Here is a 19,419-nt window from a genome sequence, read left to right as displayed (position 1 = left end):
TAATTGATGACAAACGCTTAATAAATCCTAAAAAAATTAAATCTATTTACAAGTAATATCCGACCGGTGTCCAGTACATCGCGATTACGTCACAGAATATAAGTTCATTACAAATATCAAAGTAAAGTTTTATAAGATGTTTATATATATATATATTAAATCGTATGCTGCCTATAGATATATTGTGGATGACAACACGAGTTCATCGAAACAGTTATTAATTGTATTATGATCAATGACGCAAATAAGGGGTTGGGGACCCAAATATCTAACAACTTGTTAGTAACAAGCCACCCCCCTTTCAAATCAAGTGTGCGTGAATTAGGTTATTTTTATATTTATGACTCATATCTATGAAATGTAAAAATTAAATCCAATTGCCATGTTTTTCATCTTTATCTCTGCTCCAATTATTCAGAAATATATATATAATAATTATACACGTCCAAATAACATTGCAAATAATGCCGTGCCTCATATACTAATATAAAATATTTTTTGTATTCATTTCGACGAATATTGAAGGTTGGCAAGTTTGTAGGAGACTTATTAGTTATTTATCCCCCTATCAAATTGAAATATAAGTGGAGTACGACAAACATAATCAGAAAAAGCAAGTCCCATGAAATCCCATGTATCCACCGTAAGCACAATAATTGGCATTGACATAATATTATGCTCTTAATAATAGTATCCCACAATTAAACAAACTCTCCAATGGGGACGGAGTGGACAAGCGGACTAAAGCGTCGGCTGTGACGCATCCGACCCGAGTTCGATTCCTCGTCGCGGGAGTCATTTTTCTTTGGACAAGTCACGGTGTCCGGAGAAGAACTGCAAGTACCGCCATCCCCCCCCCCCCCCCGGGCATGGCAGATACCTACGGGTGCCCAATCAAAAATTCTGCCAAACAAAACACACGCGTGTAAAAACCCTACCGTTACAAACCCTACTACCTACAATCATAAAACCTCACAATCAGCGAATGGCCATAGTCGCCGGGCTATTAGTACAATTTAATAAAAATAAATTTTACTACTTTCTACTGATCTACCTACCTACCTATGTTGATTTCTTTTTCAATTTACCACCTACAAAATATATTTTAAGAACAGAGTTTATCAACAGATGAAAAAAATTACAGGAATATAAAAGCTTCAAAGGAGAAGGTTAGAATAAAACGGAGAGCCTTAGAGAAACAAAACAATTTTTTGAAACAAATATTGTACAAATGTAATAACGTTTGAATAATAAATCAGTTGAAATAATAAAACGGTGTGCGTTATTTAAACCATTTGAATCCTTTATTAAAATTGACCAAAATTAATTGCATAGAGGCTGATATAAACAGCTATCAATGAGAATTTGGGCACTTACCACTACGGTTATTGTCGAAATAGAATATATAAAAAAAAAAATGTTATGACGAATATCACGATATGCCAACAGTATACCAGTAACAGTAACAGTTCTTTTAAGGTATCAACAGTATAGTATAATTGTATTACAATTATTTAAAGCTCGGAGTCCGCACAACGATGGGATTAAAATCAAACCAATCGAATATAATAGCTTTATAGACGAATCAAAATTTTCTACTCAATACTAGGTATGATAAAATATAAGAATATTATTAGATGTACGATTTTTTATTATGCTGCATGTAATAATATAAATAATATACCTATTCTTGGGTACTTAAATAATAATTAGTGGTCGATCACCGGATACTTAAAATGTTCAATGTAGTTCACCTGTTGTAAAATGTTGACTACCCAAGTCTATGGTATAGATTATTGTAATATTATAATAATATAAATAATATTAGATATTTTGTAATAATTTCTATTCGGTTCTAATACTTTTGTAGCTGTATATAGTTTTTTTAGTGTGCAGTGAGAAAAGTAATTGTGCCGTAAAAATTATTTCTTTGTGCTTTTTGCGGTACATACAAAAAAAATTATCATTCGTTGTTATTTCTCCTTTATTATTAAATAATACCTAATAAAGAGTAAGACTCAAGGTTCGACTGAAAAAAAATTGTTTCAATTTAAAAATTGATTATTGTGTTTTAGTTTTTGCTTGTTCTCAGATCAAGTTGTGTGTGTCAAGTTGATGCTAGGATGCAAGTAGAGACATAAAATTACTATTTATATATTTTTTTACAATAAGTGAATTGGAATGTAAGAAAAGTGGTAATACATTTAAAGAAAAAAGAAAGACTAATAGACCAAAAGAAAAGACACAGTATTATTTTAAAGGCAATAAAGGCATATTCCAAGAAGCAGATTAAGTGACTTCAGAGAGTAGAAAACTAGAAACCAACTATGAAGACCTCGTACTGACAGTGGATTGATTAAAAAAAATGTAATATTAGTCATTACTCATATACCATACACATTACACAATACCTATAACTATTATTTTAAGTGAAATTGTAAAACAAACATTTCGATTACTAAATGAAGTTACCTAAACAATATTATTTATTTCTATTTAAAATAAAGAATTATTATTACTAGTAACGCTTGTATCTATTACACACTATTATAAACGTATTATTTACAATTAAAAATAGTGCATAAATGTAAAATTATTAATCTGGTAAGTTATGGGAAATATAATTAGTACGTCGTTTAATTTCCTTCTACGTTCTAGGAGTGGGAATGAGTATGTGCAGTCAGAAAAAAATCCCTTCTTTTAGTTCTGCGTATGGCCAACGCCGGGGAATATTTGTCTGGGAAAATTTCAAACTCGGGCAAATCGTGCGGTTCGATTGGAGTACCTGAAATCATAACTTAACTGCACAATATGAAATTATAATAATATTATATATGGATACGTCGAGGTCGTTTTGTATACTATCGTATTATTATGCGAACGTGCGAACAGTATTGCGTCATTGGAGTGCCTCGACAGTCGACCGACTACAACTGACATTTGACACAGGGTTTGGGATTATTATATTACATAAATTATTGTAATAATTTGACGCGTTAGAGACTTAGAGTTAAGTAATAATTGTTGCCGCAAACCGGTGCATCGTTCTCTATGAAAGTGTGTAGGTGTACCCACTATGCCCGACAATAGTTATAATTCAAAACGATGTCAACACGTGTTGTATGACAAATAGTTAATTATTTTCCATAGATATCTTAGATCATAATAATATACTGTGGTGTAAAATACGATCCAACCCACTGTTTCGCGCTATGATATTCAATTATATCCACGAGCGGCTTTCTTTTTTCCTTTTTTCTTTATTGTAATCAAAACATGTTGGTTTCCGTTCTTGTAATATTTGTCAACTGTATTATATCTTATATTCAAAGGGCTCAAGCCCGTTGAATCGACAATAAAAAAATTAATAAATAGTTTAATGCGATAAAAAAATTAACACCAACGCAGTGAGTTATATACTTATTATATTATAAAACGACGGCAACAAAAACAAAACCGGAATTAAAATATATTTTATCTATTTTTTATTTCCATGTACCTATAAATTCTGGGCATTTATCGAGAGAACGTGAATGACAAAAATAATTATTTGAGCATCAAGGATATAATATTTTAATATAGGTACACAATATTCTAACACGTAATTAATTTAATTTAACTTTGCGTACAATTAACACTATGAGTTCGGTTCTACTGTTTTTTTGTGCAAATGTTGGTACACTAACAAACATTCTATTCGTTTGAAACGAGAGATAATAAACCTTAATGCAGTTAATTAATAGCACAGATAATAGAAGAAATTGTCTATGATTATTAGTTTATTATCTGGTCTGCTTGTAGCGGCGTTTTGGATATGCAATACGCAACTCGCATAAGCCAGTAGTATGGTATTGAATTCCTTTTAAATATTTGAGTAGAAATTTCCATTTAGATTTTAGATGCATAGCGGAACAAAAAAACGTGTATTGGTTTTACAATAATGTGGGTTTTTTTTTTTTGGGGGGGGGGGGTCATCAGCTTTTGGTGCGGGTAAAAAATAAAAATGCTTCTACTTTGAGGGGTGGGTGGTTTCTAGTAGCGAATCGGATGTATATAATAGTTGGTATCTACAATAATGTTTAGGCTTGGTCAAAAAGCATGAAAATTGAATAAAAGATCCCTCATTAATTGTTCTAAATAAATCAATTTAAAAACATTAAAAATACATAAAAAAAATGTTATAAGTGTCAAATTTTACAACAGTCAAATCAATGCAACGATCTAATGAATACAAGATGATATGAATGCGATTCCTTAAAAGTATAGTTCTTAACAGAAGCCTACAAATCTCAAAAATACAAATGCACAATTTTTTTTTTCGGATAATCGAGTAAATATTTACAAAATTGGATATTTATTCTATGCAAAAAATTTTTGGTTATTTTGTTGTAACTTAAAAAAAAATATTTTCCGTAGACTGAAACTTTTCATTACGATGCATAATGAATATTATAGTACTTTAAATTATTGTTGAACTGTTCATATTTTAAATTACGAACCTATTCACACCGTTCTATGATACCTACGTATCGATTTTGACTTATAAGTTATCATGGTAACTAGTAATATTCTATGAAATAATGAAGTATAGTCTATAATAAATAATTACTATATAATATATGCGTGACTTGTTTTTGGCAAAATTTAGTTCAACCTATCGTATCACTTTAATAGAAAAGTAAAAATAAATTTAAACGTATAGTACAATATCCACAGAACGATGGTCTATGTTCGCTCAGAATCAATTTTCGTATGCAATGATTTATCGTAGAATTCAAATTTAATACATCCGACATCCATTGCTTAATGATTCACTCGACATCAGACTTGCCTGTTTTTTGTTTTTCTTTTTAAACAATATTGTAAAAGTCGTTTTTTTTGGTCAAAATTCAAATATTCTCATGGGATTTTGTCCAAAAAAAAAAAATGTACAACCACCACAGTGATTTCACCCGCTTCAAGTCGATCATCGATAATAATATAACTGCGTAAATAAATGTTCAGAACTCGTCAAATGTAAACAAATCATAATAGACACATGGGTCTGATCGATTATTATTATAAAAAGGCATGGAGCTCATAAAATAATAAAACCGCAACCCAAATACGTATGACTTATTTTCATGTTTTTATTTTCAACCTAAATAATTTATCACATTATGCGAGTACAAGCGTAGACTCAAACAGACCACGAATCGCACTTGAAGTAGGTACAACGTGTCAACGTATGAAATGTTCCTTCGAGCAGGAATCGTCGGAAACGGAAGGCGATCCAATCCAAATACTAGTGAAACTCCATCGTATCTACAAACACATTCCTCCGACGGCTTTTAAAAACGTATACATAAATATTTTCAGAAAATTTTTTTGCCACTGCAGTTAACTTCATCGACACTTTGTCGTTATAATTTGTATATCGTTATAAGCGAGCGGAAAGAAGTCGCTAACGTGTCCGTCTGCTACTATAGTTATATCTATAACAAAGGTATTTTTTTTTTGATTTAACAATAATGCTGCGTCGATATTATTTTATCCATAAAAAATCTCTTGTACGCCGACACGTTGAAAGAGATATCACAATGTCAAGGAACGCATTCGATGCGATATAGTAAGAGTGCAATGATTTAAAAAATAATAAAAGCATTCGTTTATTTTAATAATTGCAAACAATGTAATTCACAATAATACATGCTTTACGATGTTACATATAGATTCTTAAATGTATATCGACACTATATTATGGGAAATAAGTGCTCAGCGTACAATATTATATTATATTTATATTTTATATTATATTATACTAAACATTAAAACTTACCTTTAAATGGCAATATTAAATCTTAATAATAAACAATAATGTAATCATAATAATATAATTTCCGTTAGAACAATAGCAACATTTATAAAAAAAAAAATTCGTACAAAATATTGTGCGACTATAATATATTACACTTACATACATATTATATATTTTTATTTTCATGCAAGCACGTACGAGTATATAATTTATATATTATACTAATTATATTTGACGGAAACAGTTATACAAACATTTCAACGTATATTAAGTTATTGTTTATCATTAGAAAATAAAATTGCGTTATAAACTCAGTCCTTTGGCAAGCGATTTCAAATTTGTATCAACACGAATAACATCTAAACGTTACACTCTTAAAAGACTAAACTATATTATTATATCATATAAATGACGTGTTGTACGGGGCAATTTCTCGAGGATGTCCGACGCACGCGTTTCCTGAACAATAAATTCGTTTCGTCTTAAGCGTTTTAATAATTTTATATTTTGTTTTTACCGACTCGAATATAATGAAACGGTGACCGATGATTGATTTGAACGAAAGACACCTGTAGAGATGACTTATTAAAATGTTTACCGACCGTAAGCGAGTTTTAACGACGGAGAAAAGTTATGATTTTTGAAACGGACCCCCGGGTAAACGGTGTAGATTAGAAAATATGTAACGATTGTCAACATTAGTAATTCGTCGATAGCACTTCTACCTTTGAATTTTTTTCATTATGTGACCTCTGTGTAAGGGCTGCAAAATTGTATATCATATTCAGACTCTCGACCGCAGTCATCGAACACGCGATTTCCATAATTGACAAATCGATATATATGATACTGACGTGTAATTTTTTCAATGATGCGCATTTGATACGTTTGTGCTTAACTACCCTCGAAAAATCACCTTATACTAACGGAAAATAAATTCTGTAGGATTTCGCGAACAAAATCATTTCTGACGGAGGAACCGAACTCGATAATATTTTCGATGTACTATAATATTATTCGTTTTGAACTATATATTATGATATTCTAAGTGTGTAGGTGTGTGTAGGTGTATTGACGTTAATTGTACTGTGCAATTATTGTGTTTAGTGTTCGGAAAACGCGACCGGTACGTCGACGTCGTCGTCACCGTTGTCGTCTTCGACGCCGCTGTACGATACCACTGCACCGTTTTCTCTCCTCTGCACGGCGTGCTGTTGCTGTTGTTGTTGTTCCGACAACGGGGGCAGTTGGAACTGTTGTGGTTGAGCCCGCTGTTGTGGAACAAACTGTTGCTGCTGTTGCTGCTGCTGCTGCTGCTGTTGTTGTTGCGGTTGTTGAACAGCCCTGGCCGCGGGTTGCTGGAATTGAGCCCGTGGTTGTTGCTGGAACTGTTGTTGCGGTATCTGCTGTTGTTGTGTAGCGGCAGGCAACTGTTGCTGTTGTTGTAGTTGTTGTGGTTGCTGCTGCTGCTGCTGGAACTGCTGTCTCTGCGGCGCCGGACCGCCTTGCCTCTGATGAAGCTGCGGTTGCTGTTGTTGCTGTTGCTGTTGTTGCGGTTGCTGTTGCTGTTGCTGTTGTTGCTGATTTCGCTTTTGCTGGCGCTGTGGTGCCGGGGGTAGCGGTTGCCTTGGCTTGTTGCGGCACATTCTCTTCGCCGTCATCTTCATTGGACGGCAAATCGTCTGGCGACGGGGCAGGTGTAGTCGGAACCTCGCAGTCCTCGGTGGGTGGCACAACGCACCTCAGAGTGCGCCTATCGAACACCAACATGGCTGGACACCTCTGCAGCCTTGGGTAACCTCCCTGGCATTGCCAGTACCTGTTGCACGACTTTCCCAGTGGCACGTTTCCGTTGGCGTCTTCGTTGCACAGAGCTGAAACGCAAACGACTCTTTAACGAAACGTACTTACGCACATTATCATAATAATATAACATGTATATTGTACACTGCAAGATGTGCACATTTGTTAATTATAGTATGTGAGAGGTTTTTAACTCATCTCGTTTTCCCGTTTGGTTTTATTTCTACAACTGGAGGTTATATAATTGCGATAATACGATATATGCCATCGGTGTGGTATACTTAAGCGCGGATAAGAAAAAATATTTTACATGCACATCATGTCAAAGCGTGCAGTCTATTGACTATTATATAACCCATACTAATAAAGAAATTCGGGTCGACTCGAATGGTATAATATGTGCGAACGAGCGGGCGAGTGACAAATGTTGACTCGTATGTCGTAGCACGGCATCGAATAATCAATAAGTAAAACGGGATTTCTCTTTCAGTTAGCATCCGATGATAACGAAATAATGTACCTCTAAGGCGTACGCACTCGCATCACGTATATATATTTACCGAAAAAAAGTCGAATTCGACGGTCGTGATGTAACGGCGGCAATTTTAATATCGTTATTACATGACTGCATGGATATGTCAACATAAATCTCAATAATATGTTTCCTACCTCCCAGTTGGCAAACAATTTTCTGAATAAAAAATGTCCGTATACCTGCTACACTGCTTGCCCTGCAAACGAGTACCCGTTGCAGTATAAGAGTACGAGACCGGTATAAGCGGTATTATTAGTTCGGTTCTCGGACACGACGTCAATTATTGGGGAAACCTGCACGCGTCAAAACGTAACAGTAGCATAAAATTCGGTATTAAAATATGGTTTCCCCATAAAGTCCGAGTGTCCGACCCACCGCGAGCACCTATATTATATTATATCACCCGGTCAACGCAAATTGTGTTTTTCCGACTGTTTTTGTCGAGAATTTTATTATGTAACGTCGTCACCGATCGGGCGTTTCGACGGGTATATTATTATGAAAATTACGAACATTATTATGTAGACACACGGTCGTCAATCGAGTTCTGCGCAGCAGACACCGGACACGCAGAACACGATCAGCCGTCGCTGTACACACGCGCGCCTCGCATAATATGGTTATATCACCCGTGACTAAATCGCCGCGCGCACAGGCAGACCAACCGTGTGCAGTTGGGCGCGCGGTGAAAGCTCTATCCCCCAAACACGCGGTTCGATAGGTTATTATATATGTGCACCGTGCACGTAATAAAACGCGCTGGGAAAATGTGACCGCGCGCGACCAACCCGGTATACGAGACGCGACCGCGGTCGTATCGCGCGCCGTTTATATTATTATACCGTTTACCGCACAACAGTATTATACCTGTATAATTATTATCAAGCTCGCGCGGGTGTGCGAACAGCTGCTATCACACCGTATAAAATATTAAAATATAATATCATATTATAGGTAGTTCTTAAGGGCGGTTCATACTACGCCGTGTCGTGTAAAATTAATCACGGTTACCTGCACAGTTACCGAACGATAACCGCATGGTCACTCAAGTGTGAACCCGCACACGAATGTAACCACGCGGTTAATAAGGCCATTATAATATATTATACCATCACTGGTATAGGTACTTACGGTGTTTCTGGCATCCCTCGACGTTCTCGGGCCAGTCGCAGGAATGAGATTTTTCGTTGTACAGCAGCCCGCCGATGCACAGCTGTTCGGTGGCCGTGCTGTTCCAGCAAGTCCAGTACCGCGTGCACGACGTCTCGTGACCGAATATGCCGTACAGCCAATCGCAGTGTTCCCTGGCTATTGGACCGTCTGCGGACAGCAAACAAGTACGGTTATATTATTATTGATCGTTGGCATTTTTAACTTCATCAGTTATGCGGTAAAATCGCAGACTTAATATTATGTAAAGACAAATAGACAAGGGGCAGACAAGTTAAGATAGTCAAATAGTTAGACGGCCGACCGCAACATTACTACAATCCGATGTCATTGGGGGTTTACTGCAGGGCACCAATAATAAATGTTTACGCAGTCTTATCAACAATTGTTAGCACATTCAATAATGATTGTTTATTGGTAGGTAAGTATAAAGTACATAATATATGGATACTCTTTCAAAATGTAATAATTACTTCTTCGTTTAATGTACTATATATTATGTTGTAATCAATGAACTTCGGTAGAGTTTAAATCGATATTTTGAACAATATTCAAACGTTTTTCGAAACCCGAAGTCTATACTCGTAATTCAAGTGTAGGTTTAACATAATATTCTATTGTCAAATTTAACTGATATTATGCCACTTATATACAACACTATATCATGTGCAAAGTGATAACGAACAAGTACATCGGCTAGCACGCAAGTCAAAAAATCAATGGACGTCCAAATGTCAGCGGCAGCAGCGCATTACAAGTTAGCTGACCAGTTGTATTATATATTATGTCTGTGAGCGAGGTATAATAATAATTATTACCGTTGTAAGCCACGGGTCGCGGGTGAAGAATATTAGGCGATCAGACATCTTTATATGGTAATAATAATAAAAGTTTAGGTAACAGCATAATGCACGACGTGCACGCGTGTAGTATGTTGACGATTGTAATAATATATTGTAATCGGCGCAGGTTTATTATTATTGTATAGGTAATATATTATTGACGTGGATATTGCGGTTTTCGTGCAGCGATCGCCTTGCCTCCCCGGGTGGGCGACCGGCCGCCGCGGGCGCAAGTACTTTCACCTCCACGCGACGATGAATTTCCCGTATAGCACGTAGTAGCACGGTCGACATGCGTATAATAATATTAACATTAAATCGCATTCATGCTGCACCTATGGAGAGGTCCATTGACTTGGATCCCGCCGGTCGAATATTATATGGAGTACAGTGCGCGTGACGACCCGGGAAATGGGAGATCGTATATATTATTACATATAAGGTAGGGTGAATCGTGTATTATAATAATATGATAACTAATAAGTAATAACACGTGGCATTGCACGAGATCGTGTGTGGAAACGAACGTCGAGTGCCAGCAAGAAGAGCACGCCAACTCTGATTTTGGTTCGTTCCTCTCGAATTTAAACATACCTACCGTCCCTGCAGCAGTGACTCCGTCCCGTTCGGTACTACCCTTTTTTTAAGAAACTTACCTACTCGAATCATTTTGAATTTCAAAAAAAAAAGACTTAACCTTAGTTTTGGCGATCGTCGAATAAATGATAGGTACCTACGTTTAATGATTGAATGTATAATATATAGATAGGCGCATTGAAAAATATGAACAACGGACATTAAGGATTTATAATGGATTTGATAATATTTGTATTGAATCATATAACACTGAATCTGTCAATAAACTAACCATAACGCACACGTTAAAATATCTTTACAGTTAACTTTAAGTATAAACCTGCGAATTTTGTGACTACTGTAGTTTATGTTGCAGGCTATATTATCCTTTATGATGCTATTCTATTAAGTAGGTATTATTTTAGGGGCGGGCGATGGACTTACTGGCTTGAGTTTTGCCATCGCAGTAGTCTGCCCTCCACGGGTAGTCACAACCCTCGGTGACACCTCTGTGCTTGCCCGCGTAAACCAGACCATTCGGACAGTCGTACAGCTCAGGCTGACCATCCACGCATTCCCAATAACGGTCGCAGTAAGCCGCGTCCGGTACCACCTTATTTTTGGCTTTGCATGGGTCTTCCTGTATGTTGGATGACTTCAGTTGTTGCTGACAGGAGCCTGAAAACGAAACATTGCGGTTAATACGACATAGTATTTCTCGTTATTAAATTAACTACCTAGGTATTATAAAATTGATATTTATTACTATTATTATATTACGATATATTATTTCTTTTGCGTTTTAAAGATTCAATAAATCAATCACACCGATTGCCGATATAACATTAATACGTTCTATAGGTGGTATTTGGTATAAAATAATAAATAAATAACGTAACAATAACCGGTAACGGTGGTAACAGACTACAGTTAACCGGTTTCATGCAATCGTGTACAGCCGTGCAGGTATTATAAGTTATAACACTTTGTGCCACCCACGGGCCACGGCCGATGCGCAAGATTCGCCGAACTTAGTTCAATCGATCCGTTCGTTGGGCATATTATTGCTTCTTGCATAAGAATCAATAAGATGTATAAAATATTATCATAAAATAACTTAACGCTGACTGCAGCAGTACTATACAGTACTATACACACCACACGCGTATACCAAACTTGCGAAATCGGAAATAAGCACCTGCTTGTTGTACGATGACATTCGATTTTGATGCCTGCCTGCGTCATTTTTAAACAAAATATATAGTGATTCGTTATGGGATACCAAATCTACATAACAGTGGACGTATAATGCGAAAGGCCCGAAGGCGATTATACTGACGCGTAAAACGTCGGAGTGGTTTAATTTATAATATGTATATTGTATCAGTTTCGAGAACATAAGAATTGATAACAATATGTTATATGTGGTATGGTAATCTGGAACAAAAATTAATTCCATTCTCCGATCGTTTAATTAAATATTACTGTATAGCCTGAAGGATGTATTCACTAGTGAGGTTATACGATAATACGGTATTTAAGTAGAAATTCCTGTGGCAAGTGGTGGTAGGAAGAGATTTTTTTAAACGTTAAACATTCAATTAACATTTATTATACCATATATAATTTTTAATAACAATTATAATTTATAGCAATATAGTTCCCATTTTGAAGCAATTTAAAATGTTTCACGTTTAGTACGTCTCTTAATTATGTGGCTTTTAAGAAACTTTTGGTATATATTTAATATTTATATGCCGTGTAAGAAAAAATGCTTTCGGGTGAGTGGGAAAAGTGGGAAAAGTGGAAAAGTGGGAAAGAGTGACCCAATTCCTCATCTCAAATTCGCCACAGTGGTATAGAATAGTGAATTAATGAACCCCAAAAACAGACTTACAGACCAGGGGATGCTCAGTACAGAGCTACTGCAGTTATTCGTTTTGGCAGTGGCTTTTGCACAAAAAATCTATACTTGTGTCATAATATATGATTTAAAAAGTTTATAACTGTCATTGTGTTTTTGTTTCGACAAGATACTTCATATTACTGTACGATCAGAACGCATACAGCGAAGCTGTGATAAAGTTAGTCTATTCGGATTTTGCTTTTTTTTTTTTTGCCAAACCTAAACGACAACCATACTAAACGTTGCGCAATCCCCTCACGCGTGACCTTTATACACCGCGACCGATTACATTCCCGCTGCAGTATAACTCCAAGGATCGGCCCAAGTATAATATCTGAATATCATACACATATAGATATTAGATGCATAACGTACGCCTCGGATCCCGCAGTGAAAGCAGTGACGAAGACGACGAGATAACTATATACGCGTCGTGATCGATTTTTTTTTTTTTATTTCGTTTTAGGAAGAAATGACCGGGTTACGTCACTCGCGCCTAACCTTGCCGTCGCATATACATACTTTATATTATATTATTATTTCACTCGGATGCTATTATAAAGATATAGATACAGGCACTGCATCGGCGGGTACCTTATGCAGCACACAGTTATGTACCTCCACAACATTATACACTATGTACGTATCATTATAAGCGCGACGGTTATAATTATTATTACGACTATTATAATGTAGGTGTATTGTATTAACGGCGTATGCCCCTGCATTATATTATTTAGGTGTACCGTACCTTTTAATGTTTAGAAAGCGGTAGCGGCGGTGGAGTCTGAGTGCACAGTATACTTGGGAGACGTCTACGCCGCCGCCGGGTCACACGAAATACACACAGACGCGTATCCGAAGCCGTTGAACTTTCGCATAATATAATATACAGTCTGCCCCGAACAGCCGACTTGGCGTACACAATGGTTCTATACATTATGTTATGAGATTTATATTGTACACGCGTTAGATAATAATGTTTTACGATACCTAAGTCGTATAACATGTATATATATATTATATATAAATACCGAATAGAAAGCTGCCGCCGAGCACGCGAACACAATGCCGTGAGGGCGAAGGAGGGCGTGTCGCGAGCCGCTTTTTTTATAATCTTTTTTTTGTCACAGACTACGACAACGACGTGCTTATTATTATTATTATTATTATTATTATTATTATTTTTATTATTGTCACTGCCGCCGCCGGTCGGTAATTATTTTAACAATAACATTTTACTATTATTATGATCTTATGGTTCTCAGCTCTCATCGTATCAAAATATATACACTTAGGTATCGGCATTACCGCAGCTTCAGTTACATTAGTTATTACGACGATCGCCGTCGTCGCAATCATTGTTATTGCTATAGGTATATATCGACGTATTATTATTAGTAGTAAAAGTGAAGAATCTTCGGCACACACAGCTCCGGGACAATAATCGCGGACAAAAGGCGGACACAGAGAAATTGAAAGAACTCGAAATAATTTCGGCCGCGGTGCGTGACAAATCGTCTTATATATATATATTGCCGAGTATAGCGACAACAATACCTCCCCCGCCCCCACACGAGCACGCGTCTAAATCGTCTTCCACGTCGAGGTCGTCGCCGTGACGCTTAATAATAATATGTTTAGATTTATATTATATACCTTACAGCAAGGGGATAATCACGTCTAAATTGTGCAAGTACACGACGACGATAATATTATAATGTCTGCCACAAACGCGACCGTTTCGTAAAAATCGCTTAGATCATTGGTCTGTTGGATACAGTCGACAACGACGCATAATTTCTTTGTGATTCCTGCGCCGTCCGAAGCACTGATTATGACACCACCGCCGCCGATCGGAAGAAAATTCAAAGCACGCGAAACTTTCACCTTTTCGCTCGTCTCCGTCGTCCCGTCGGAAATCACAACTGCATCACACTCGTTAAACGGTTTACTGCACGCGTAGGCGATTACGCGAATCGCTCGCTGTTTTATACACCAAGACAATACGACATAATCGACTCCACGTATTTGATTGTACATGTGCCATTGTACCGACGTATTATATTGTGTTTTAATGCGCATGCGTCGCATAGCTCGAAGATGGCTCTAACAGTTACGAGGTCCGAATACCAAGTCTAATATTTTCGTTTTTCCAGTGTATAATTGTAATTATATAGTAAAACCGGGTATAAGATAAAGTTATACCATGACGGCGAAATCTTGACCATATTGTCTCGGTTGCGCACCGACCGTATAAACGGCGTAAACGGGTAGAAAACTTAGAAAACGACGATATCACGGCTGCATCGGCGATCCTCTTGCTGTGAAGAAAAATCGAGATGACGACCAATATTATAATATTATACGCCATGACCTATATGCTGTATCCCGCTCTCGAATACAAACTCACTTACAGTATTGTTGTAGTGGTGTTACTCTCTTTTCTCTCGCTGCAACAATACTAAACTGCACTTTTGAGTTAACAGTCGACTACATTTCCATTAGCCCGAAACGATCTCGCTTTTACGATGATCGAGTCAACTCACCGTGCCGGCATTTATGTGTTTTCCATCAACACAGTAATCACTATGTTATTTTTATCTTTTAACACGTGCAGTACACAAATGGTATGATTAGAAATAAATTCATAGTTGGTCAGCGGGTGGTGTGGACAACGAGTTCATACGCCGTGAAACACCCTGTATCACCAATTAATATGATGTGACAAGGGAGTTTTTTTTCGATCGGAGCGTGTTTTCAAGGTTGTATACGAATTAATATTAACGATAACAATATAGGTAGGTAGGTACACGATGCATCTCTGTATTATACGCGTGTAATAATACAGATAAAAACCACTCGCGGTCTGCGGGCGCGAATATTATAAAAGGTCGAGGCCGACGCGGTCAGTCGTCTCTCGTCGTCGCGTTTAATTACGTCTTCATTATTATTCGCACAATAATATTATGCATTATATTATTATTATTCAAAATCGTTATTTCGCCACGCAAGACGCGTCCGTGTGAACCCATCGCGATCATATTATAATAAAGTATAATATTATATACATATAATATGTGAGTAACACGTGTGTGTGTGTCAGGGATGATGTGAGAATTTGTCCACGATGAGAATACGAGTATACATATTATTATAGTTACTATATTTAATATTATAATACATATATACATTATATCATATTATTCACCACGGTTGTGCAACGAGGACGATTTGAAAAAAGGAATTAGTAAAAAAAACCGAATAATAAAACGCATTCACGACAAGCGTGTGAAAAAGACGCTGAGCGCGTTATTAAAAAAAAAAAACCGGATTGTTCACGTCTTCGCAATCGATTATTCGACAATCACACGCGCTCGCGGACTCGTATTTCGGATTTCGCAATTCGCCGGTTAATGTAATAAAACAACGACAGTGTGTTGATGATGATAATAGTACATTATGTATAGTATAATGTGTAATATAGGACTATGACGATAATAATGTATATGCAGTCGATGTTGATTATGATGATGTACTTTCGGGCCGTCGCGCGACGTTGACGCCTCCGCTGTGATTATTACGATAATAATATTACCAGGCATTACAATCGTATATTCGCTGACGGTTATTATTAAAATATTATACGCATATTATTAGCGCACATCGAATGGATCGTGTAATATAATATATAATATGCGATTTCCCGATTGTGTCAGGGGGTGTCACAGCTAGTGGTGAGGCTAAACTCGCGATCGATTGTTTGAATAATACAGAATATTATGTATAACGCACGCAATTTCTTTGAAAATAATTTGATCGTAAAATAGGTTTGGACGACAAATACCATAGTGTACAGACAAATTTTGGGTGTAGAGTGTACGGCATGATATAGTATCCTAAACAATATTATGATACCTATACCTATCAAATATAATTATGTATACGGTGTAGTAACCTGCACAGCTGCGGACTGTAGCGGATTTCTAGCGTCCGTTAACGTCTAATCTATACGAAATATAATGTATAGTCTATATGACATGTGACATGTGTCTGATACAATATAAGATACACATAATATTATATTATATTGTGTATACGCTCGATGCGGAATACGCCGCATTCCTACGAGATCTAGGAAATCGCCGGTTTTGATTAAAAACATGACGTAAAAATGTGTTGTACAGCGACGATTTGACGAAACCAGTCGAAAGTGAAAGTTTGCATCTTTGACAGAATGTTGTCGTATACAAAATATGTCCTTAATGATATTCAAACAAAAAATTTATAATTATTAATTAATAAAGAAACGCTACGAAATCAAATGCACTATTTAGCTGCGTTTTGTATATTATAATATAATGATAACTACAAGCTAAAACTACAGTAATACTTATATAATATTATATATATATATAATTTTATATGTGATCGTAATAACAAAATGGGGTTTTTTTAAACCTGCAGTGAGAAATACATTATCTAAAACCATTAATCTTTTTTACTTTAATATTTTCGTATTTTCGTATTATTTTTTAACGTTTTTTATATTTATGGAGAGAGAATCCGGAATCGCTATATATAACGTTATCTATTTTATTTTAATGTATGCTTGATAGGAATTTGAACCTTATGTGACGTCGATCGGGTATTCATTTTAAATTGAAACATATTTATTGACGTCCATTAGTTCCACCTCTTCGGTGTCGGCTTTTAAAAAATTACCCAACTGCTACATTTATCACAGTCGGTAAATAATGAAGTTTAGAACTGTATCCTTATGTAAAACGAAAATACGTCGATATCAATTGTTAACGAAAATATGTACCTGTACAGCTGCAGCAGTATAGTATATCAACATAATATTAGTACCTATATTGTACACCCGTCAAATGATTATTGTAAAGCGTAACCATGTTACATATTATTATTGTAAAGGATTACATGAGTATTTTTGAATTGACAACATATATACAACTTGTCACTTATGAATTTAAGTTAAATAACAACAATTTTAGTTTCTATACCGGTTTCAATTTTTTCGTGCGTTCATATTATCATCAGACGGCCAACCGTATAGTATTACCGCACATCATAAACCTATTACTTAACCTGAATGACGTAAAAAAAAAAGCTCCCGATCCCACATAAACCATTTACAATATGTGCATTTATCATAAATGTAACATGATGAATTTCCCTTCGTCGGTGAATACATATTTATTAGAATGATTAAACTTATATCCTTATTGATAATCCAAAATGAAACGAAAATGCATTAAAATATTCTAATGGGAAGTAAAGCAGTTTGCTCAAATGATTTCTTACGACATTTTTTACAATTTGATATAACATTTTGAAATACAAACGTATCTTACTGAAAATAACTACACTTGTAACTTCATTTTTATAAATTAATTAACAAAAGGTTTAAACAAATATCTCATATTAAATTTAATATTCATTCTAATCTAAAATTATTTTTATTCTATTGCTAATAATTGAAATAAAAAACTAAATACACGATGATAGTATTAAATATTCTTTGTTAATAAAGATATTAATAATTAATAGATTATTTTTATTATTACAAGGTCAAATAACAACATGTTATCGGGTACAAAACTATAAACCATGAGATAACAGAATATTGAGTTTGATATAAATTTAAATTCTAATGGCAAGTCATTTATTCAATATAAATTCATAATAATATATAGTATAGCTTATAGTTTTTTTTCATCGTGTAAATTAGTTTAATTTTGATTTTTCATTAAAGGTTATAAAACATGATTTATGTGTGTAAAATGTCTTAAGAACTCTTACAAAAAATATAAAACCAAGCTTTCAAGTACTAACATTACTAACCAGTAAAATAATATCGATAAGAAACTTTTTACTGAACGATTTACTGCATTCTAACGCGTACACCGACGTTTTCTGTGTATTTATTTATTGGTACATTATAATATGAACTATGAAATATATAGACCAGACACTACACAGCGGTATTTCGATTTCGTGGGATGTATTGAAGTCTCCCGAAAAACGAAATACCGCTGCGATGCGAATGTACATCGTTTCCGCAATAACTACAATCCGAGATATTATTATTACAGGAATAGTCAACGGCCATTCGAGAATCAATTTCTAGGCATTCCATAGTGATATCGATGCGAACGCCACGGAATATTCAAAGGGTTATTTCAACTATACTACATGGTAAATATTATAATATTACAACTATAACTCGTATACCTATGACCGCGACTTGCTGTTAATCAATATTATAGTAACATACGTGTATAAAATAATAATAAAATTGTTCACTTACATTGTTGGACCAGGTAAGTGGCGAGAACCACCCACAGACATGTGTTGCGCTTCATCGTTGTCACGGAAATAATAATGAGCAGCAACTGACGGCGCAAGAAGGCGGTCGTGTTCGACGACGGCGGACACGGCGTCGGACAGCAGAGGAGGACAAACGCGACGATGGAGAGGAAAAACGAAATATAATAAAGCTGAAGACGCCGCCGCCTCGGACGTTAGGGAGAGAGATGAAAGTGAGAGAGACCTTGCGTTTATACACCCATATATACATACACGTATACGCGTGTACAGGTGGTTCGCACAACACCGGATCCCACGGCCCATCTCTCGTGAATTTATTGTACATTTATGTATATTTTACCGTGTACAAATCACTGCACTCATAATAGTAGTTGTACTATACATGTACATTACGTGTTACGCATCGAATTATTACGTGTCAGATGTTATTAAATCA

The 19,419-nt window shown here is 35.8% G+C and overlaps 1 protein-coding gene across 1 annotated transcript; it reads right to left on the bottom strand.

The window, feature by feature from the left end:
* Positions 1-5,623: 5,623 nt before the first annotated feature.
* Positions 5,624-19,098, bottom strand: LOC132950250 (involucrin-like). The gene is given in 5 exon segments (XM_061021585.1): positions 5,624-7,413; positions 7,415-7,671; positions 9,267-9,455; positions 11,168-11,401; positions 18,964-19,098. Coding segments are annotated over 5 exon segments (1,248 nt in total). The 5' UTR covers positions 19,019-19,098; the 3' UTR covers positions 5,624-6,900.
* Between the last annotated feature and the right edge of the window lie 321 nt (positions 19,099-19,419).

The sequence above is a fragment of the Metopolophium dirhodum genome, chromosome 8 (genome assembly GCF_019925205.1).
Source record: "Metopolophium dirhodum isolate CAU chromosome 8, ASM1992520v1, whole genome shotgun sequence".
NCBI lineage: Eukaryota > Metazoa > Arthropoda > Insecta > Hemiptera > Aphididae > Metopolophium > Metopolophium dirhodum.
This window is presented reverse-complemented; position numbering and strand designations above follow the sequence as displayed.